Genomic DNA, 26,037 nt, shown 5'->3' on the forward strand with positions numbered 1-26,037 from the left:
AATATTCATAATATATTTTGGTATATACATATATTGGTATAGATTATACAAATATGAAGATAATCTTTTTCCTAATAAAATTATAATTTCAAAATTATTATTTACATCATCAAATTATTATTTACAACAATCATTATTTTTTAAAATTTGCATACTTTACATGAAAAGATGGAATTATATTATTTGAATTTTATAAATCGTAACTCAAAGTTGGGAAATACTGCTTTAAAGGAATTTTTTATGAAATATGAGATTCGTGTCAACGCGAATAGCTTTTATGCTGAACATTTCAAATCGTTTCTGATATTCACAAAAAATAATAATATATAATAATAAATAAAAAATTTATAAAAAAAGACAAAAAAAACAGTAAGAAATGATATTAATTAATTTTTATTTTATTGTTCGTATTTTATTTTTTTAAGCTAATATTATTTTGTTTAAATTAATTGTATTATTAATATAGTTTTATCAAAATATGAAAAAAATAAAAATCTTCAAACTGACTTTATCTCCAAAATTTTATTTACTTTAATTTTAATTATAGAAATATCATAATCGAAAATAATAATATAAAATTATTATAAAAATATGAAAATAATTCATTTTTTATAAAATTATTTCATTTTTCATTATTCATAATCATTAATAGATGTTATTAAAAAATAATAATTACTTTTTTTACATACCTGAGCACCACAACAACACCATCGAAAACGTTGAATCCATTACTTATGTATCCAAATGGACCTTCCGCGATTATCTTGAGCAACATTTCCACAGCAAAGACGGCCGAAAATACAATATTGCTTACCTCAACCACTATAGTCAATTGTTCTGGCTGTCGACCGATGAACAGAAAAAAAAAAATACCATCTATTCGATAAACATATTTAACTACGAAACATTAATTAACCCCTTGTCTTACAACATCGAATTACACTTGTTAGCTATACTATTATTAGTTATTAAATTTATTATTTGCGAAAATAAGAATGTAAATGTTTAATGTGAGTTATTGATTTTATTGTAAATTTTGAATCTTTATCAATTAGTATAAAGCTACATTATTTTATTTTGCAACACATTTTAAAGAAATACTTTATATTTATTATTTCAAATATTACTTTATCAGAAAATTATACAATCACAAATTTGAAATTACATAATTAAAATAAATTGTACTCAATATTTAATTATTCATTTATACACTCCAATATATAAGATATTAATATATTCAAGAACAATTCTTAAAAAATCATTTCTAGATATCAAAACAAAAATAAAAATATGCAAAAATATTATTTCATATAATATTATTTCATACATAATTTAATTTAGAGATATAGATGTCTTAAAACCTAATTGTTTTTAAATTAATTATATTAATTTACTATTGTTTATGATTCAATAACAAGCATCAATCGCTTTTGCATATTAATTTTTCATTCAGAATCAATTAGATTTCAAGATTGCCGATATTAAAATCCTCTCAGTTTGTCACTGATTATTTATCTGATAGACAGATATAATACATGCGTATAGAGACGGAAATTTCGTGTAAATGTGTATACACATGCAAATGACAGAATTTCGACAGTTCGAAGCGAAACAGAGATTAGGAGGTAAACAAAGGTAGAGTATAGCTACCCTAGTTTTGAGTGTATATTGTCATGTGTCAATAACACTAACAGAATGACTTCCATGATGACGCGGCCTCAACAAACAACAAAAATCACAATATTCTCTTTATGTAAAATCAAAGATCAAAAGATTATTATTTATATATTATAACTTATTATATTATTATAACTTAAAATTCATATACTGATGAAAAAATTAAATTTAACATTAAAAAACATTAAACAAAAATTTTTATTTTTTATAATATATAATAATGAATTTACTATTATTTTAATTATTATTTTAAATATTCTTGTGTTTTTAATAAGGTTCATAACTTATACTTGGAAACTTATACTCTGTAAAATTCTCAAATTTAAAAATTTTTTTCTCATTTCTGTTATTTGGAATTTTCAAAATCTAGATAAATAATAATTGACATTATGTTTATATTTAGATTTATTATTAGTTTATTTAAACTTATTTTAATCGATTGATGAAATTAGTTATTAATTTATAATTATTAATATTAATTCCATTAGAGTTCTATTAGATATATGTAGATATATTACCAGAGATAATTGATTGGAATTGAGTGTGAGAACAGTTTCAAACATTAGTTTCATATCAAAGAGAAATTTGAATTATTAATAATCCAATTAAGAATTGTATAATTTGTTTAATCCATTTGATACTTACTTCATTATATATTTTTTACACAATATTTATTTATATGAATTTTAGTACGGTATAATAATATTATATTTAAATATAAATTTTTATTATTATTAATAATTATTCAATTAATAAAATTAATTATTTAATTATTTTATAAATATTAATATTATAATTATTAATTCTTAATTGCAAACATTGGATACAATACATATAAATATGTTTCATCTCTTTTTTATAATAAAATAACTTTTTATTTTTTCCATAAATATTTTATCAATTATTCTCACTATTTTTTAATAATTATAATTACTATTTTTTAATAAGTTTGTTTTACATCTTTTCTTTAAATAAATTCAATTATTTCTTACATGTTTTCTCTTTTTAAATTATGTTCCATTTAAAAAGTGCTGTAACAATAAAATATATGGTGATCAGGAAAGATCAAGTCAGCTGATTGTTAGTCAGCCTAAACACGATTTACAACTTCTCTATCTCGACAGTAATACCACTTCTTTTCCGATATTTCAGAGGAATACAGAATCGTAAATATATTTTATTTATTGATAAAATTTATTGCTAAACTTTTACCGATAAATTACTGATCACATTCCATAAATTGATTACTTTTATATTCCAAATAAAAAATAATAAAAATCAGGTCAATTCGAAATTAAAGATTTTATGATTTTTGTTTTTGCTTTTAAAAAATTAATTTTTTATTCTTGTTTTTTTTCTATTTTTTCTAATTATATTTTTCCCTTTTTATTATTGAATTTTGTTTAAAACAAAATTTTAATAAAAAAAAATAAGAAAAGAATATGTTTACATTATAAATTTAATGAAAGCTATGAAAAATAAGTTTAAAATAATCTCAATATTATCATTATCAGGTTATTATATTATTTAATACAATAACAGATATTAATTAGATTTTTAAACAATTATCTCTTGCTATTGTTACAAAATTCTAATTTATTTATTTTTATTAGAAATATTTTTATATATTAAGAAATGATAAATTATCTTTGGTCTGGCAACATATTTATTTTTGATTATTTTTAATTCCTTTTCTCTCGATTAACAAAAATTGTATTAGACTGATGGATTTCTGAGTTCGTGAATAACGACTTTTTCATTAAAGAGCAATAATGAAAGTGTTAGAATATAAACAAGAACCTTGCTTTCAAGATCAATAACGTGATTGAGTGTTTTCTAAGAATTTTTGCAGAGTTTGCTTGAATAAATGATTGATCGAGTGAATAAGAAATATATTTTGTGATAAAAAACGAGGAAATAGAGGATGTAAGGTCAAACATGAAAGAACAGAAGTGTATTTAAGTATTAGTTATATTGTTGTGTTTATAATAAATATTGTATAAAATATCTAATTGAAGTATTCAACAAATTAAAAATCTTACACGTTTCAACTTATTTCGAGAATCAAAAATATTATTTCTATATACATATTTATATAAGATGTCTTATCTAACTAAGAGAAAGTTTTGAAATAATTTAAAAAAAATATATTATTTAAAGGTGAAAATTTTTCAAAGATTTTAAAACTAATAATAGAATTATATATTAATCTTCTTTTCTAAAAAAAATATTAAGATATTTGATAAAAAATGATTAAAATATTAATCTCGCTGAATAGTAATTATATACTTTATAGATATAATTATTTTTGATATCTCATTTTGTTTCTCGTATATTAAATTTTTAACAAAATTAAATATTTTTAAAAATAATTATTTTCAGAAACAATTTTGCTAATGTTATTTTTTGTGTATATTGTATAATATTTTTTAAATTCTTTAATTTTTTCTAAACACATGTATTTTATTCCTCTCTTATTTTTACATAGAATTATAAACTGTATCAAATAATAAATAAAATTGTATTGTTTTATTTACAATCGAAATCTGTGAAATATTTTCTCCTTTATATTTCATATAATTTAAAAGTATATATAAAAATTCTATAAATTAATAATTATTAAAAATATTTTAAGACAAGGGGTTAATCTATTTTAAATAATAGCAACAAAAATTTATTAAAAAAATAATTTCACTATAAGTTCACTGTCCGTTAAATTATATTTAAATCAAGATAATCGAAAGTCATATTATTTTTTTTTTTTTTTTGATATAAAAATAAATAAATTTATTTTAACAGAAAAAAATTATTATTCAAACATAAAAATAAATCACGTAAAACAAATAAATTCATCATCTAAATTATTAAACATTTTATATTTTAAATACATTATTAACATTTCGAATATAATAGTACATTTACCCAAAGATAAATTATCTCTGCTTGCATCATTCCATTGCATCATTACATTCGTAATAAAAATACTTTATATCACATATAAAGTACGACAATGACAACTAAAATCTACTTAACTAAAGCTAATTTAGTTCCATTAATTCTTAACTTTGTAACCGAAGTTATACCTTGTCTCCGTTTCCAATTAAGAAACAACTTAGTTGATAAATTAATTTCATTCTCTGGATATGGTTTCCAAGTATTAAAATTGAATTTTCAAATATATATTTCGAATATATATAAAGAAAAATCGATAAAAAAAAAGAAATAATTTATTCTAAAAATTATAAAAATTATTAAATAATCAACGCCATTTGAAATTATGTTATTTTGAATTATAAATACTGCATAATTTTAATAGAATGATAGAAATAAAATGATAGAAAAATATTATTTAACTATTTTATAAATAAAAAATTGATTCTTTCTCATATTAAGTTTAATTATAATATATTTTAGACTTTAAAATAAAATATTTTTAATAAAATATTATTGATATATACTATACTACAAGTAATTAAATGTAAATAAAATTGAACGTTTCGAATTATAACATTATTCTTTTAGCAAATCAATGATATCTATAAAAATCATTAAGTAAATGTAAATATGATGCAATGTAAATATACATTGAAATATTTAAAAAATAGGAAATATGAATACACACACACACACAAAAGCCGTTGATTAAAATATTTACAAGTCGCAATCTTTCATGTTATTATAAAACATTTGTTATTATCTTAAAATGAGAAAATAGAAACAAAAAAAAATATATAAAAAAATCTTTTAATTGTATAAAAGAAAAACACATAAATTGAAAAATACAATTAGTGAAAACGTCAATATATAAATGTCATTAAAGTTATTTTAGAAATCCAAAAGATTTAATATAATAATAATGGAAATTAAAGAATTCGAATTTCATATTTTAATCTTTTATCAAAATTTGTTCAAAATTATACAATATTAATTCAAAATTATTTCTATCTTTCTAATTCACATTATTATTTAATCACATTATTATAGATATTATTATAATAAACAAATAATGAAAATTATTACATTATTTAAAAGTAATATAAATAATTTGAATATTATTTTCATTAATAAAAACTATTAATAAATAGATTTCAAATTGGATGATAGAAATTTTATCTATGTATAGAAATATATATTTCTATAATTATTTATTATATATTTATAAATATAAAAAAAATATACAATTTTTATAAGAAAATTTTCTTTAGGAATGATTTTAATATTGCTCTACTATATTTACTATATATTTAAAAAAACATTTTTGAAAAATTAATATTAAATGACGAAACAAAAGTTAGTATACAAAAATGTTGGTCGAAACTTATTTATTAAGTTATTTGGATGAAATAAAATAAAGACAAACGCGATATAGACAAATAAAAACAAAATACAATGGCGATATAAATAACAAAGGCAAAACTTTTCCTCGCTTTCTCTAAATTGTTTATAACTTACTAAATAAATTCGATTCATATTTTTGTATATCAATGTTTATTTTGAGTATCAATCTTCCAAAGATATTGAATATTAATACAATTAACTCTGTATATTACAAGAATTAATAATTTTCATTTTTCCAATTTTAATTTCCATCGATCAATTTAATGTTTTATCCTCGCTTTCACCAACTGTACAATTCTAATCCGGACAGTGGACATATTACATATATTGTACAAGGTAAAACACTGACCTGGTTATGATATTCTATTCCCATGCTCAAAGTATTGATCAAAATCGCCAATAAGATACCCTGTTGAAAATATTTGTGCTCGACCAGCTTCTTGATCAACCGTCTTATGCATCTTATAGCGCAAATACAACTGTTTCCGCAACTTCTCAGGAATCTTTTCGCACGGGAACTTTTCGTCCATTTATCACCTTCGTCTGGCCATTGATCAATGCCCTGGAGTTCACAGCAACAGGAGCAATTATCAATGTCCGAAGCTAACCATTGTGTGCGATCCTCTAGAGTAATGTGTCGATCCGTTATTCCTAAAATAAATTTCTTTTTATACATATATATATACATACATATATATAATTGAATATATCTATTTATTTGATTTCTATTATTCATGATTTTCCCATTTTTCTGATAATACTTTGTAGTAAAAAGTAATTTGAGCAATATTAATTTCGATACGATAAATTATTAATTTATTAACTTATTAATTTTTTTACATTTTCTGAAAATATATTAAATATTTTCAATATTATAAAAATGAATTACGTATAATATTATAAAGCTTTAAAAAATAAAATTATTTTCCAATCACTTCTATATATTATAATTTTGGAAACTTTGTATAAATGTATAACTAAGTCTATATAATTTAGTCTATATTATATATTCATAATTGAAAATTATATATTAAACATATAAAAAATTCTAAAGATTCTGTATAAATCTGATTTTTTTTTTATTATATTTTTTTTTTATATCATAAAAGAAACAATAAATTTTTTTTGTTCAATTAATAATAAATGAAAATGTAGATTTATATAAATATAAGAAATAAAGAATAAAATATCAATAAAAATTCCAATATTTTACAAAAAAAAAATGTATTACATTTAAATTTAAAATGTAATTCAACATATTTATAAAGATAATTAATAATTTCAAAGAATTATAGTACATATATATATAGTACATATTAACAGAAAATAATTAATTTAAATCGAAATTTTCTATTGTCTTATAGAACATATAATGAGCTTAATTTAATTCATATATAATAAACAATATGGATGAATTGTTTGTGACATTGATTATCATAATTATTATTGTCATAATTCTAATTGTAACGTTACAATAATATTATAATTATAATAATAAAAGGAAAATGTAATATATCAGATAAAATGAAATATTTAAAAATATAAACATCAATTTATTCATATGAATAAATTATCAATAAATTATCATATTATCGTATTATACTCATAAATCTTATGAAAAACGAAATTAAATTATATATATTAATTTAAGTTTTTTTTATATGTTAATATAAATAACCTTTTATAATAACTATAATTCAATATTGAATCTTAAATTCCTTTAATTAATATATTATCAAATTATTTAATTTATTTATATTTAATCTATTACAAACATGTATACATAAATAAAAATAAAATTATGTTCGAAAAAATTAAAATAACAAATTCAATTTATTGAGAATAATTTATTTCTATTATTAAATATCCATTAAAAAATCTTATTCATTTATTTTTTAAAATTCTTTTAAAATTTAAGAATTTAAAATTTTTTTAAATAAAGCAATAAATACCTTCATTCTTCAATAAAATTGAAATTATGAAAATATAAAAGTTTGAAATAATAAAAGTTGAAAGTTATTACATAAAAAGAAAAATAAATGTTATATGACTACTTTTGTACTACATCACTTATTTCCATTTCTTACTTTCGATATTATTGCTTCATATATTCTTTGCATTTTTTGAATTGAAATATAAAATTAAGTTATTTTAATAGTCAAAATATATTAATATAAATACATTAACGTTGTTATTTTAATCTTTCCATGTTAATCTTTTATCTTATTTGTTAAATTTTTTTTAAAAATGTTTGTATATTAATTCAATTTAATCAATTTATTTTTATCAATTTATTCAATTAATATATATATATATATATATATATTCTATATATTCATGTATTAATTTTAGATATAAATCTTTATACGATTATATAAATCAAAATATAAAAATATTTTATGTATAAATATTTTTTTTAATCGTGCTTTATCTAATATAAATCATTTTTTTTTCAATAACGAAATAATTATAGAAAACGATTTACAATATTGACAATATTAAAAATGATGATATTAATAATAATATATTTATTATAATATTAGTAACAGAATTTAGCATATTTGAGAATACAATATGTAATATAAATATTGTATAAAATATATTTAATATATATTAATATTTGGAAGTATATTTATAAATATTTTTATAATTATATCGAAAAATTTCATTTCACTCGTAATTTCATTCAATTAAAAATATCCTCACTTGTGCTATTTTCCTTCCAAGCCTCTTAAATTAAAACTGGCAAAAAATATAAACTATAATTACTCGATCTTTTAAATTTTTTCTAAAGAAAAAGAATTAAAAAAAAATAAACAAAGAGAACTTACCTTTGGTAAGCGAATTAAGAAAAGAATCCAATGCCAGTTGTCCGGTCGGTAATGCAGCACTTAAAGCACCGCTTAATGCAAGTAATTCTTGACAAGTCATAGCTTCGTTTCCACCCAATTCAGCTTGCATCTGCGGTGACACGTGCACATGATAAATTACGCGTCAGTGGAAGCGGGTCGGTAGGATCCGACATTTCTGTAGAGCCGCAGTAGAAAATACCTGTATATGGTCTGGCAGTGGACTCGACCAAACATTCCCGTCACCGGTCTGCGTCATTTTTTCGCTCGAACACACGTTCCTTTCGCCGGACGAAACCGCCGTGCCAGCCTGCAACGCGTTACCGACACTGTTGCTGCCGTGCAGCAACACCACGTCGCTGAACATCACGCTGCTTCTTCTGCGATAGTGTGTGCAAGGCGGACTTAGCAGCGCGTTGTTCGTCTGAGGCCGGAGTTTTTTCAATTTTAAGGGAGAATTAAATTTAACGAAGAATAATGAATTTCGATAAATTTTTAATATTTTATAATTACAATTTGAAAATTTATATATCTTTTTAGAATATTTAAAATTCATATATAAGGAATATTTAATTCAAGATATTAAATAACGAATCAAGAGATTATCAATAGGTTTTGATAAATTTTTAACTTAACTCCTCCCTATTTGACCATTTCAATTTTCGTATCGATCGGTTATCCAGATTTTTCAAAATTTCATTCTTATTTTTTATTTTTATTTAAAGTAAAATCCAAACATATGCACAAAACATACCTGAATGCTCGCTTCAGTCGCGTTCGAAAGAACATTATCGCTTCCGTTGCAAGAAACGGATGAAGTTCGATGAAGCCCCATACGATTGCACACGTTCAAAGAAACATCCGCCTCGGATACTTCGGGGCTGGCACGAGGCGCAATCGCCAAATTCCCATTGCTACCACCATTATTTCCAATCGCGGTTGTAAGGATCGCAGTCTGTGTCGGAGGACTGTTTGCTGGGAAATCAGTAAGCGATCCCCCACCACTGCCAATGCCTTGCTGCTGTTGCTGCTGCTGTTCCGCGTATTCCAAAGCCGCCAACAGTCTGGGACATCTACCATGATGGAGTCTTCTATCTGGTTGGGATAATAACATGAACGATAACGATATTGAAATGGGTCGCATGAAATTCAACGATATCAATTATGTTCAATTGAGAGTCAGGAATCAAATACATCGTGTTTCACGAGGAAAAAATTGTCCTCTGGAAATATTAATTGCGGAAGTCGATAAATGTGGAGAAACATTTACGAATATTTCATATTAAGTCATTTCATAGATTTTTATAATCTCTGATAGAAATCACACTTTATAAATTTTATAAATTATTCGATGCTTACTATCGATCGATTTCAATTTTTTATGTAAATTTTTCATGTAAATTTTAGTATATAAATAACATTAATTTACAAAATTTGTTTAACTTTTCGTTATAAGCTCAGAAGAATTTGAATATTTTAAGAGAAATGTAGTGAAAAGTTTTCAAGAATAAATTCATATATATTTTATACAATATTTATTAAAATTATATGTTATTAGAATTCAAAATTAATATTTTATCATAAGAATACTTAATGAAAAAGAAATATAGATTTATGGCTTTTATGACTCTTACTCATAATTTTATTATTAATATAATATTAATAACTCTTATTCATTTAATAAAATTCTATATAATCATTAATTATTAATAAACATACTAACTTGCAATCGACATTCATGCAAACTGAGTTACATTTGATAATCTATAATTAAATACGCTAATATTAATAATGAATAACAAAATAAAATAATTAATATCAATATATAATTATAAATATATATGTATAGTTACTATTGCTACATTATTATATTATCATTAGTAAAAAATGTGAAAATTAATTCGATAATTAAGAAATGAACTTTTTAATATAATCTTAGTTATAATCTTATAACTTGATAATTAGTTCTTGTCCATTTCAATATATTCTTAATTTTATTAATTATAATTTTCAATTATCTTTTAAATATAGTAATGATGTTAGATTAATATTTATGTAAATTAATTTATACAAATTTTTATTTTCTTATTTCTATTCAATCATATTTATTCTTTATATTACTTGATATTATCTTTATTTTTTATTTCTTTTTTCTGAAAATAAATGTTGAATAATGTATGAAATAAAATTTTCTCTAATTCTTACGTATTGATTATATGTCTACATTTATCTTTTCTTTTCCTTTTTATCAAACAATCCTGTATAATTCCAAAGTTTAAAAATTGAGAAAATATTAAAAGTTATAATTCCAAATTTGTATGTAAAAAGTATGTAAAATTAGTAAATAAACACAATAAATACAAAATCCACTGAAGTAATAAAATAAAAACAAAAAAATTTAATAAAAATAAATAAATAATACATAAATTAATCATATTTTTAAAATATCTAATTTTTAAATCGGAGTGTAATCCAAAATCTACGCAAATTCTTCACATTTGACAAAATAAATATTATTTCTTGATCTTGCAACCAATCGCATTGTTCTAAGAACGTTCTATCATTAGAGATTTCCTATTATTCCTAAAATAATAGCGTCAGTTCAAGTGATATTCTAAAGTGATCGTGAGAAAAGCACCAGTGATTCCAGGAATCCTTGAATGTGTTCATCCCTATAAAAATGTTCTGAAGTTTGAAATGAATCGTAGACAGTTTGAATGTCTCTTATAAGCATTTTTATTTGAAGATCATTCCTTGATATTCCAATTTATCAAAATATCGATTATTCCATATATAAATAGAAATAAAAGTATTAATGTACAAATTAAAAAATTATAGAAATGAAATCAATATGATTGATTTTATGATTTAAAATGATTCACAAAAACGAACATTATAAATAAAATTTTAATAATAAAAATACACATATTAAAATTAAATTAAATTCTAAATAATTATTTTATAAATAGGAATATTAACAAAATTATAATTACGAATTTTAACAAAATTGATTTTTTTTTAAGTAAAATGAAAAAGGAAATAATATAGATGAGAATATCAAAACTAAAAGTTTTGATTTTGGAAAAATATATATAATACACTCGTTCTTTTCATTGTTTGAATAATTTAATGTTAAATTTATTATATTTTCAGATTTTATATTTTATATTTTAATATATTGCAATAAGTTTTTTATATTATTTACTTATGGCTGATCAAAATGAAAAAACAACTAACGTTACTACTAACATATTAATCGTGGAACTAATAAAGTAACTAACTCACTGTAAGTTGGTACTGAAGAAATAGCTTTTTAATGAAATATTTAATTTTCTAATAAAATAAAAATTTTTATAACAATTTTATTAATAATATTTATTTTTTAAATTTTAAATTAACAAAAACATATTATTAAAAACATATTATTTTTAAAAAAATTGTTGAAACAAATGTTACAATTATAATGAATATCAAATATAAAAACAATAATCTATTGATTAGTTTTACATTTTATAAAATAATTTCATAATTTCATAATAATCTAATAAAAATAATTTATAATTTATAATATGATATCTAATAATCTAATAATTGCCTAAATCATTTTCTATTAATTATGTAAATCATTAATAAAATAAAATAAAAAGTATAAAGATATAAAATGTAAAAAAATAAAATGAAATAAGAAGACAAAATTTAAAATTTCTGGATTGTTAAAATGACAGGAACGATTTATACATTTGCAATAAAGATGGTTAATTATCTTATAATTATAATAAGCATAATAATTGTAATTGTTTAATTTAATGAGAATATTTATAGTCAATTATATTATTTAATTCAAAATATTTTTTATCGTAATGATTTTTTCAAACTGTTTCTTTAATCATTTTTCATTTAATTAATTACTTTTATTCTGTAATTAATTGATTAATTATTATACAGTTTATTATTTTTTTTCTTATAATTTTTATTCATAATATTTGTAAAAATCGAAGATGAGAAAATTGAAATTTTTTATTTTTGTATAATATGCATTAGAGTAATATTTTAATCAATAATATTTTAAAATTTAAACAAAAATTTAATTCGAATCATTAAAAAAATTTTTTATCTCAATTAATTTTAAATATAGATTATTATTAAATAAATAAAATCTTCGATATCATTGAAATCAAATATGTATAGAAATTAGTAAATAAAAATTTACAATTTTTGAAACATTCCCCATTCTCTTTCTCTCTGTTTCTTTTCTTTCCTTCATAACTTAAAATTTAAATGAAAATTTAGTTTAAATCTAACCATTCCAAAATATAGCAAAAATTCATTCTAGCAAAATTCGATTATATTTATTGAAATAATTATTCCTTAATTAATATGAACTAATATGAATGAGCATTATTCGAAGGAAAAAAAAAAGAAACGAATACAAATTCTAACGAAATATAACAAATTCAATTTAATAATATCATAAGTAAGTTACGTTTAAAATAAATATGTACAATCATTATCAATCAAAACCAATTACATTTACGTTTCTTTCAAAGAATAATTTCAATTCTTTCAAAGATCATTTACTACATTTATTTTTAAAATGGAGTACAAATAGAAACAATTGATAGAAAAATGTTGCTATTGAAATGAACTCGATTAAATAAAACATATGGATGAAAATCGAACGCTGTAGAAGATTAATCCTACAGGTTGATACGATACACTTACCTCCAGGTAATCTATTCGGATCAGGGCCGGGTGCACCTCCTCGAAATGGGTGTCCGTGTTGTTGCTGTTCCTTGAGTAAATTCTGCTCACGTTTCTGTTGCCTTTTGTATAAATACACTCGGTACCTCTTCATTAACCTTCTCTTCCCCCTTCGCCACAGGTGTGCGATATATCTGAGAACATGCAGTATGAATGTAGCAGCATGAATGGAACAGGCAAAGGACAATTTCAAGTGGGTGACTCTTCGTTCTTGAAGTGGATGAGAACCAATGAAGCAGCGTTTAAGTTCATTTATTATGTACTTTGGTGCAGTGCTGAATATATTTCGAGCAAAAAATATCGAAAATAATTGTTGAAGCAACTTCGTTGAAATGAAATAATATTTGAAGATTTGTTTCAAGTTTGGGAAAAAAAATTAAATTAAATAATTAATTAAAATAATTTGTTTAGATATATTAAAGATAATTATTTAATATAGCATTTTATGTGTATAAACTTACATTAATTATTGTTAATATTATTTTTTGCGATTATTATTTAACAAAAAAAATAAATAGAAAAGTAATATGAAAACAAAAACATATTTATTCAAAAAAATGTGAAATATAAATGTCTTCATGAAAATTCAATATTAATTACTTAATGGAATTTTATAAAAATACTTCATTGTATATATAGTGAAAAAAATATTCTTTTTTTCATTATTTTAAATCTTTATAAAAAAATTATTGGTATATTCTATACGCAAAAATAAGGAAAAAATGCTAACATAAAATACTTTAAATTAAAATTGCAATATAAATTAGACAATGCAGATGCAAAAATGGTTAACAACATCTTAATAAATATGATTCTTTGTCTCCAAAATCATCATCATCTCCAACAACCTTGAATTTTTATTTACCTAAGGAATTTTAAATAAGAAAGTTTTTTTTTATTTCAAATAATATTTTAATTAATATAGAAATAAATTATTATTTCAATCGTAAATCTAATACAATTAAAAATATATATTTATATAAATATTCTGCATTAAATATTTTATATTCTTATTTTGATTTTTCTTATATGTATTGTTATATGTTATTATGATTCAATAATACTTATCGTCTAATAATGAATTTTTAAAGAAATTTTTTCGTTTCTTCATTTTGGAAAAATTTAACGGTTATTTTAATCTTTTTATTCGATAAAATGTAATAAAATAAAAGTAAAAAATGAAATATATAATAATGGATTAACTAATTTATATTTCCAAGATCCTTCATTCTTAAAGTGGATCACTTAACTTTATTTAATTAATTTGTACACGCTTTAATAATGTTAGAAATTTTTAATCATTTCTTTTGAATAAATGAAATAAAATCGTTAGATGTAATATTTTTATTTTTATTCTTAAATTTTTATTTGATAGAAAATTAAAATAATAGAAATTAAGAAATGAATAGTACAACAATTAATGGACTGTTTCAAATGCGAACCTTTTATTCTTTAAGTGAAAGACCAATGAAGCAGTGTTCAATATCATTTAATATATTTTTTAATGGCATTATCAGAGATTTTAATCATTTCTTTTATAGGAATTTAATGGAATGGAATGTAATAGTTCTATTCGATATAAAACAGAAGAATAACATAATATAAAAAAAGAAATAGTGAAAGAATGAAATTATTTAAATTAGAAGCATTATGATTAAAAAATCAATAGAATATTATTTATCTTTATTGAAAGAATATATATTTTGATAAAATTAGAAAAATTTTTAAATATTTAAAAAAAAAATTTATAGAATTGTTTTAGTATTTTTATTTTATAAAGCATAAAAAAATAATATATAAATTGCATTATTTTTATTTAAAAGAATAATGAAATAAAAACATAGTAGAGAAAAAGAAAGAGAAAAAAAATAGAAAAAAATAGTAATATTATTACATTATTTTTATTTAGATACATCAATTTTTTTTGGAAAATTTTGTATACATGAATGAAGAATAAATAAAATGAATAATAAATTTATATTCAACTTTATACTATAATTTAATCCTTATTATTTCCACAAAAATTTATATTAATTATGTAATAATTTTATAATCAATTCATTCATCAAGATTCACTAATTTATTATATTAAAATATAAATAAAATGGAACAAAATTAAAATACTTTTCTTTCGAATAAAATTCAGTATAAAAATATTATTTTAGAGACATGATTGGATTTTATAGACTCGAACACAACAGAGGGATTAAAATGAAAAATTTTATGTAAGTCAAGATAATAAGAATAAAATTTATTATTTAATACGAATATTTATAATAATTCTTTTATAATAACAATAAAATTAGTATCAAGTTTAATATCAATTATGATAATAATTTATAATATAATTTATAATATAAATGATATGACTTATTTCTGAAAAATAAGTTGAAAACTAATACTACTTTACCTTAATGTGAAATTATATATGCAAAGAGTGAGCAACATAAGGCATGACTCAAAAACTATTAGAAAAAGCGAGACAAATTTCGCTTGATATTTTAAAATTTTTTATTACTTTTTTTCTGACATCTATGTTACGGCAACCAGGGAAATAAAAGTAACATGTATATCTTTTTTATTTTTTCAAATACAGCAGTATATTTTCTATATCTTTGAAGTTTCTCTAAACCAATTTTTTTATGTATTATATTTATTTAAAAATAACAAAGTATAACTTAGAAGAATTAAGAGAATTAAGAGAATTAAGAAAAAGAAAAATTTAGAATAAAAATAATGATTTTTAATATTCTTAGTATTTATATATAAATAAATAATTAATAATAAAATAAGAATTTATTATAAGAAAAAAAAGAAAATATTTATCATTTCAAATTTAAATATCATTTTTTCATATGTAATAAACAATTTTTTTTTTTCATACTTTATGCAAAATAAAAATTGATCTTTTTAAATGAAACGAATTTTATTTTTACATTAATTGTAAAAAGAATATAAAAATTGATATTAATATAGTTATGTATAGTTATTATTAGATTAGATTAATATAGTTATGTATAGTTAAATGTAAACATTAAGAAGCATTACATTGGGATTTAAGCGAAAAAAACATACTTAAAAATCTTTCAAATTTCATGCAAAGGTGTATTGATTATATTCTTTGAATTCGGTAGCTAACAATAGAGTAAAATCTTTTTGATAATACAGACAAATCAATATTATATAATAAATAAAATTACTTTTATTTTTTTACTTTTATAACAATTGTACAAATATAAATATAAGAATTAAAAATGAAAGAATGTATGAATATAAGGAGGTAACAAAATAATTTAATATTAAAAAAAAAATTTTTTTATCTAATAATTTTTAATAGATATATTTTTATTTATTTATTTTATTTTAATATGTTTTATTAATTATTAATTGTACCAACTTTAAATTTTCTAGAATATTTGTTTCCAATATTAACAAATAATTATTCAAATTTAATAACATTTTCAGAACAATGTATTGCATTGTAATTATAATTCATAAAATTATTTGCAAAATATTCGCGTTTATCATATATATAAGAATGATAATATGTCAATTATTATTTTCGATTTAATAAATATTATATATAATTTTAAACATTTTAATAAAATAAAATATTATTATTAATAATAAATAAATTTAACCGTGCCACAATAAGAAAACAGATTAAAAACGTATTGATCAATATGTTGAAAAACATCTATTTTGCACAGAGAATTCATATTCAAGTATTTTTGAAAAGATCGAATTAATTTTTCAGTTTATATATTCAGATATAACATAAATCTTTTTTTCAAAGATCTTTCAGTTTTGTGTAATATACATTTTAAGTACTATTATATTTATCAGAAAAAAACGTTTGCTATACAAGGCTTTTCTATCATTGAAACTAGAATATTGATAAAAATCGAAAATAAAAAAAAAATGAATTTTTTGTATTTTATACATCGCTTGAAAAACATAAAACTAAACGAAGAAAAATCAATATCTTGTTAAAACTACACGATTTACGAGAAAACAACCAACTTTAGTTTTCTTTTCTATTATTATTTCCTCGTTTATTTAATTAACAGTATGTCTATATTTTACTAAAATAAACTGAAGTTTTAATTGAAAACGTTAAAACATCTGATAGAAATATATATGTATATAAAGTTAATATTTAAATATAAAATTCAATATTTTTTTATCAGATTAATCGAATATACATATTAATATCCTCAAATATTGATATTATTTTTCATTAAATCAATACATAAAATTACTTAAATTAACAAAAAAATTAAAAACAAAATTATATTACATTGATAAAATATTCACTTAAATAAGAATTCATCAACTAGTAAACATAAGATAAAAATTCAAATTTTAATGATTATTAAATTTTCATGTTTAAAATTATTTCTAAATAAATACGCTGTCTCGATTTCATTTTTCTATTTATTATAATAATCTTTAAATTAATTTTTTTTAATCATAAATTAAATATTTTATACATTTTTTCTATTTTTCCAAATTATTTTTTTTTTAATCTATTTTTTTTATAAGTATTATAAAATTCTTTAAAGAGATAACATTAGATAACATTCAACTACTTTGATAATTTTTTTTAAATAAATGTATAACTGTTGAATAAATATTTAATAACTTGAAAAAAAACAAAATTACTTTTAATTCATTATATTTCTAATTATATTTTTTAATATAAATGATTGTATTTATTTCTTTTTCATTCCAATCAATAAATCCATTTTAATCCAAAGTAAATTATTTTTATTAAATAAGTATGATTAATCACAAGTTTTCAATTTCAAATAAAAATAAATTTTTTTGTCAAAAATAATAAATTATTTTCATAAATTAATTCAAAATGTATGGAATGATATTTCTATGTTAGTTTCTATATTAATATATATTCTAAAATAGAAAATTTTCACCAATGAGTCAAGGAAATTTAGTAGAAGATCCAAATTTAGTAGAAGAAATGTGTTTTAATATTTTCTTCAGATAATAAATAAAAATAATGAACTGAAAATTTAAAGCATAAAAAATTTAAATATAATAAAAATAAAATAAAATTAATAAAATTAATTAAATATTAAATTTAGAATTCATATTATTATTATTATTATCCCTATCCACATTGTATTAAATCTTATCTAAAACGTATCAATTCCTTTGCTTTAAATTTCCTTTTCTTTAAAATTGTACTAAATAGAAAGAAATTTAATATATTTTCCAGTAAAAAGTTGTTTAAGTACTCACTTAACAATTTCTGCGTAACATGTAGTTGGCTCTGAAGTATTTGTCGATGATGCAAGAGTTGATGTAGAATGAAAACGTGCACGTTCCAGTCGCATTCTCTCCATTTCCCTCTTTTTCGTTTCTGAGAATTGCGTTGCTATTACGACTAAGCAGAGATTAATCATGAAGAAGGAACCAATCTGTAACCGAAAATTTTTTCAATTTCAACGATTTTTTTTTCTCTTTACAAAAAAAAAATGTATCTCTTCTCGTAATAACATCGATAATATCTAAATTCATTGAAAAATTTATTTTCAAACGATAACTAATATAATCATTAGTGTTCGTATTTCTTCATTATTTATTTATCTTTGTTTATTCATGAAATTCTTTTATTAAAATCTTTACTTTGGTATTTTTTCTTTTTTGTTTAATTTTAATTTAATAAAATGAAATTTAAAAGAAATGAAATAGTTAACGTACCACAATTAAAAGGACAAAATATATCCAATCCCAAAAAGAATGAGCATCTTGCACATAATACATTATATCCGTCCATCCCTCAAGACTGATTACCTATAATAACACCATTAGTTTTATCACTTCTTTTCCAAATATTTAATAAAAAAAACTAAAATAAGATTGATGTATAGATAAGTTATTAAAATAATTTATTTTTCTATATTTATTAAAATAATTATATATTTGAAAAATATAAGAATATTCATTCAATTATATTAATACCGGATCATTTTATACCGGAGGCATTGTAAAAACACAAAAGTAATAAAAGAAATTCATATAAATACGAGTAAATGCGCTTGAAAGAATCTTATTTTCGTTTTAATTTATTTTGTAACAATACATTTTGTGTATAAGTAAATAGATATAGAATATAGTTAAATATTTAATTTACTTTTTACAACATTTCATTTTACAAAGAAGTATTCCATGAGATGAAAGGAATTTCTAATAAAGACTATCAGCATTTTCTTGAATAATAGAATTTGAAATTATTATTTGTGAAATTTTATAAATAACAAATTACATGATATTTTGACAAAATTTTCATTTAAAAAATAAAATTTTACAAATAAATTTTTCCAATTATCAATTTATGCTATTATTCTATTTAAAATAAAATTATGAAAAAAAATTTAAATTTATTATTTATTATGTATGAATTCAATAATAGCATATTAATTATATTATCGTATAAAAGATATTGTATTTTAAATGGAAAAATAATTAGAATACAGATTATATTCGATTAAACAACATATATTTATCATGATTATGCTTATTGTATAAAATATATAAATTCTTTAAAAAATTAAAATAATTCATATAAGACATATACATCTATACTGAAATTGAATATAGTCATTTCATATAATTTTTCTGAAGATAAGTAAATAACTTTTGAAAACAAGTTATAATTCGAAAATAAGATCATTTCAAGCAGGTATTTATTTGAACATTCTTTATTATACCTATATACTTATGTTTTGAATCAACATGTTGCATTTTCCCATAAATTTTCTATATCTGCATTCTATATATGTATTTAATTATATGTATTATATATGTAATTATATATATATATTTAATTAATGTAAATGAAAATATAATATATATATATATATACGAACAGTATATATCAATATTCCTACATATACAATATGTCAAAAAAATAAATGACCTAACTTTAGAAATTCTACTATAAGGATGAAAAAGTATCATATAAACATAGTTCTATTTTTAAGACTATTGTTTCGCAAGATGTAGAAACTTTTTCCTCACATCAGAAAATTTATTAGTTGTCAAGTGTAGAATTTCAAACACTATTTTCATTTCTGCACGTTTGGATTCAAATATTTTGGAGAACTTATAATAATATGAAAAAAATATGAAAAAATTCATAAAAGACTAGTATTTTTTTGAACATTTATTACATATATTTCGACAATCTTTAAATAAAAAATTTATATATTTATGTTTATATGACTTTTTTTTATGAATAAAAAAATATATCAAAGTTTGGTTTTATTTTCTTGATATTCAAACATATTTATATATCATATAACATCTATTATATATTAGTAATATTATATATTAATATATACTAATAATACTAATAATCTAATATATATATATATATATATATATGTATAATATATATGTGTTTTATTATTGTATGTGTAAATATTTCCTAAATATGTGTTCAATTATAGATCGATTTAAAAATTTAAGGAATGATTTTTTAAGTAGAAATAATACCAAAATCAAAAATAAAAAAATTATTCGAATTATTAAGAATTAATGAAACTATTTTAAAACGAATGAATTCAGAAGAGTTCAAGGAGTTCAACGGAAAGTAAAGTGAGCCTCAAATCATAATCTTCTTTTCCATGAAAAATATGAAATACTGCTTTCCACGTATTGTTAGATTTAAAGATTATTATATCTCTTATTGAATTATTTTAAATTTTTTTATATAGGAATATTGTCGTCGATATTTTATTGTATTAATTAAAACATAATTTTTTTATAACAAATCACTCCTTATATTTTGAATATCTGTAACCAAATATTTCATATATGTATATTATACAGAATGTCTCAAAAATGTAATATCCGTAATCTGTGGAAATTCCTGAAGTAATTTCAAGCAACATTTTCCTTTAAAAAAACTTTTACAACTTTGTTAATAAATTATTAACAAAAAATACTGATTAATTAGGAAGTTAATTAGGAAGTACATAGCCTAATCGAGCTACAGCAATAGCGTTAGTTACATATTTCGAACACGAATAAATCAAAGTAACATATTTCGAAAGAAATGTATTGAATATTATATTATACATATATTTATTTATTTATTTATTATTCATAATATAATTCGATATAATTTTTTATCGATAAAAAAATATTTCAATAGTTCAATTTTATTCAACACACTAATGACCAATATTTTTTGTTAATAATTCATTAGGAAAACTATAACGAAAGTTTTTGCAAAGGAAAATGTTGTTTGAAATTATTCCAAGAATGAAAGTTTACGAAAGTTTTACATTTTTGGGATATCTTGTATTATCTTGTATTATATGTATTATATGTAATCATATACATATGTAATTAAATATACTGTGTAATAATATAGTGTATATGTATGCAAAAGAATTATTATACAACTGCAAAAAAGAATTTTCAAAAAAATATTATATCAAATTTGTAATTAAATGAAAAATAAAATGTTCAATCACATAAAATAGAAAGAGATTCTTATTACATGTTAATTACTTTTAAATTGCATTAATTATAAAGAATTTTTGCTAAATATTAATAATGTAATATATAACTAAAATGTTTATAAATAAATTTTATTTTGCAGTTGCGTCTCGTCTTTTAAACCTGCTATAATATACATATTAAATTCTATAAAACTTTTTCAGAACTAGATATGTATTTAAAAATTTGGCTACAGTAAAGTTCCAATTTCTGAATATGAGAGAAGTAGGACACTCACAAGAAATATTGCGACCCAGGCAAGACCGATATTATCGAATGATATCGTTCCTTGGAAAGGATTGTTACCCTGACCCTTGCATTCCGTATAGTAGTGATTCCAATTAACGCAGGTGTCGTTGGTGATAAACGTTGTATTATTGTTTGGCAACGCGGTATTATTGCAAACCACGTTTCCTAAAAGCGAGAACATTGAAAATTGAATAGCTTTTGAAATGTCATCTGCATTATTGTAATAACTTACAATGAAACTTATTTCACACTCGACTTTCGAATTGTTATTGTTAATATATTCACTAATTATATATTAACATAAAAATATTTACATTATGACTATTAAATATTTATAATTAATTCTAGTTAGATCTAAGTTTTTATTATATTTTTCATTATACTATTCAGTAATATTTTATGCGTTTAAAAAAATTTGATATTATAACAAATTTGACAAAAAAAATGCTTTATTGAAAAATAAGGATATATGTAAATTTTTTTTAATTACTTTATATTATTTTTTTTTATTAATGCCATTAGATATTTTTCGACATTCGAGATAGAATTATAATTTATATTAAAATTATTATTCTTTATAGCAATTCTTGATTTAATGGTGGAATAATCAATACTAGCATTCAATTATTAACACGTTTATTATAAATTGGATCTTCATAATTATATATATTATATATTATAATATATATATAATATTATAATATATATTCTATATTATAAAATAATTATCGATTTTCATTATCCGAAAAAAAAAATAAAATTTATTTCTGTATTATAAAAGATAATATAATTCTTTTTCAAATTTCATGATCTTTAATTAATGTTAAAAAATAACAAGGTATTATTATTCTATTTTATTGGATTCCCCCAAATTTTCGAGAAATTTTATACACTTAATTTTCTATTTGCACGATAGATTGATTTTAGAAACAATCGTAAATGAAAACCATATAAAAAGCAATATAATGTATACGAAAAAAAAAAAAATTCTAGATGAAAAATCAATGCTAATAAGTTATTTTTAAACGAAGAATATAAAAATCATTGAATAAAATTCCGTTTAACTTCAATGTATATTTAATTATATTTTTAATATTTTTAATTTTAAATATTTCTTTAAGATATATGTGTATGTATATGTTTTAAAAAATAAATAATATATCAATAAAGTAGAAATTCAAAAAAGCTAAAATATTAATAATAGTTACATTTTATTCGCCATTATTTTTTGTATTCTTTCATATGAAATTGAAGTTCAATCACATCCATTACTTTGGCTGTTCTTTGTTTGTAAAGAAAAAGATAGTCAAATGAAATGCTATTGGTAAAATGAAAGTTTCAATAAAATCAATATTACAGTGATATCTCTGATTTTGCAATATATTTGTAATAGAAAAAAAAAATGAAATTAGATTTCAAATGAATTTCCTTAATTCTTTGTATCAATTTTTTTTTATTCCTATATCTAACAATTGTTGTGATATTTTTAAGATAGTTCGATAATTACAACAAATACAAATTACATTATATACATTCTATATGAGAGTAAAATAAAATCCGGAATTCTAAATTCATTAGTTAAATAAATATATTTCTTTTTTTTTTATTTCTTAAATATATACTTAAATATACGTAGATAAATATATACTATAGATAAATATTATATGACGTAAACATATATAGATATATTGATGTAAATATATGATATAAATATATTCCTAGATATACTTGGATGTACATTATATGCAAGAATGATTGTTATATTTAATTTTTGCACTAAATAGTTAAATTGTACATAATAATAAAAATATAAATATAATAATAAAAATATAAATATGTATTATATAATAATAATAATTATATATATTACATATAATAATATAATATTAAATTTACTAAATATTATAGTCAATATATCTACATAAATAAAAAATTTTAAGACAAAAATGACAAGAAACGAATTATAATTGCATATTATCATTTTTTCTTCTATAGTAAAAACAAAATATCGAATGATTTCCCAAAATTCATCTCTTAAGCGTGTTTCTTTAAAGTCAAAACACAACAATAACAATGTGTTAATGTATATATACGCGTGTTCTAGTACATATTACAGTTCTGTGTATTTTATTACCGTATTTTAAAAATTATCTTCAATAAATATTTAGAAATATTGTTTTTATTTTTAAACTAATATAAATATCTAAATATTATTTTGAAATCATGTAGAAAATCGTATAGAATATAAGAATTAGATATATTCTTAATATTGGTAATTTGTTATATACTAAAATATTTACATAATAAATCAGATATCTTTATGAACATTTTCATGTAATAGATAATAAATAATATATTACATTTGAAATTGATTATTGTTTATCATGATAAATTAATATAAACATCAATCTCAGTCTATATATTTTCACATTAGATATATGTATATTTATTATATAATCAATTATACATACAAATTTTATTTTTTTAAACTAAACATGTCAATTTTTTTGATTATGATTGATTCTGATGGCGAAAGTGATCTATTAATGTCATTTATAATTTAGAAGAATTTAATTAATTAAAAAACAGAACATATTACTACCACTTGGAATATATCTTTCCATGATAAGATAATTAATGACTAAGAATTAAATGCTTTAAAAGCAGATAGTAAGGAATTAATTGCTATGTATACATGATTATCTATGTCTATCATAATTTATGCTGACAATGATAATTTGCCATCCATTATTATATTAAGACTAAAATGATAAACTTGCCACATGTAATCCTAAGCCGAGGACAAAAAACTATAAAAATAAATTTATTTAATTGAAAGAATTTTTAAGAAATTTTCATTAGAAACAACTTTGATATAAGAAATTATATTTTATATATAAGAACTTATATTTTATATAGTACATATTGTACATATGTAGATTTTATGTAATAATTAAATATTTATATTTTTTATTTGTTTAATCAATAATTGAAAATTACAAAAACGATTTAAATTATATTTTTGTAATTTTAATTAAGAAGTTTAGAATTATTTTTAAATTTCAAATGTAATTAATTTATTATTTAATTGCTTATTTGATCATTAAAAATTATTTATTTATTATTATTTCTTTTTTATTTTCGTTCGTCCTAATTTTTGTTAACAATTCAATGATCATGTAATAATATGTAATTTTAAGAGAAAACTTATTTATTTTTAAATAATTTGGATAATAATTAATTCCAAGAACAACAATTGACCTATATCATTGTCAATTAATCAATCGTTCGAAAATTATAGATAATTTAATTAAATTGATTATAGTTAAAATTTTTATTAAGTTTATACTTTTATACTTTTTAACTTTATATATTGATGTATTTATAAAAAAATCTTTTTTAATTAGAAAAAAAATAGAAAATAGAAAATCAATAAAAAATAGATTTATCAAAATTTTTTTTATTCTCTTTGTAAAAAAAATTATAAAAGATACTCTTTAAATTAAAAAACAGGAAAAGCTACATCAATAATTTTTTTCAAAAAATGATTTCTTTAAGCGAAATATAATAATCATTAAATCTTACAAAAATCTTTTAAAAATATTATTACGAAAAAAGTTATAAAAAATTA

At 19.7% G+C, this 26,037-nt stretch overlaps 1 protein-coding gene across 8 annotated transcripts in view; it reads right to left on the reverse strand.

Moving 5' to 3' along the window:
* The window catches only part of Ca-alpha1T (Ca[2+]-channel protein alpha[[1]] subunit T), a 190,110-nt gene that overhangs the window by 63,088 nt on the left and 100,985 nt on the right, over positions 1-26,037 (reverse strand). For all 8 annotated transcript variants that reach the window (XM_086912427.1, XM_086912429.1, XM_086912428.1 and 5 more), the window contains 9 exons: positions 22,396-22,571; positions 19,350-19,442; positions 18,888-19,066; positions 13,587-13,759; positions 9,619-9,959; positions 9,067-9,288; positions 8,847-8,976; positions 6,365-6,666; positions 690-841 (listed from right to left, as the gene is read on the reverse strand). In XM_086912427.1, coding sequence (XP_086768553.1) covers positions 690-841; positions 6,365-6,666; positions 8,847-8,976; positions 9,067-9,288; positions 9,619-9,959; positions 13,587-13,759; positions 18,888-19,066; positions 19,350-19,442; positions 22,396-22,571 — 1,768 coding nt within the window. The remainder of the gene's footprint in view (positions 1-689; positions 842-6,364; positions 6,667-8,846; positions 8,977-9,066; positions 9,289-9,618; positions 9,960-13,586; positions 13,760-18,887; positions 19,067-19,349; positions 19,443-22,395; positions 22,572-26,037) is intronic.

The sequence above is a fragment of the Apis florea genome, unplaced genomic scaffold, assembly GCF_048593485.1.
Source record: "Apis florea isolate Af1SG1 unplaced genomic scaffold, ASM4859348v1 contig_3391_pilon, whole genome shotgun sequence".
NCBI lineage: Eukaryota > Metazoa > Arthropoda > Insecta > Hymenoptera > Apidae > Apis > Apis florea.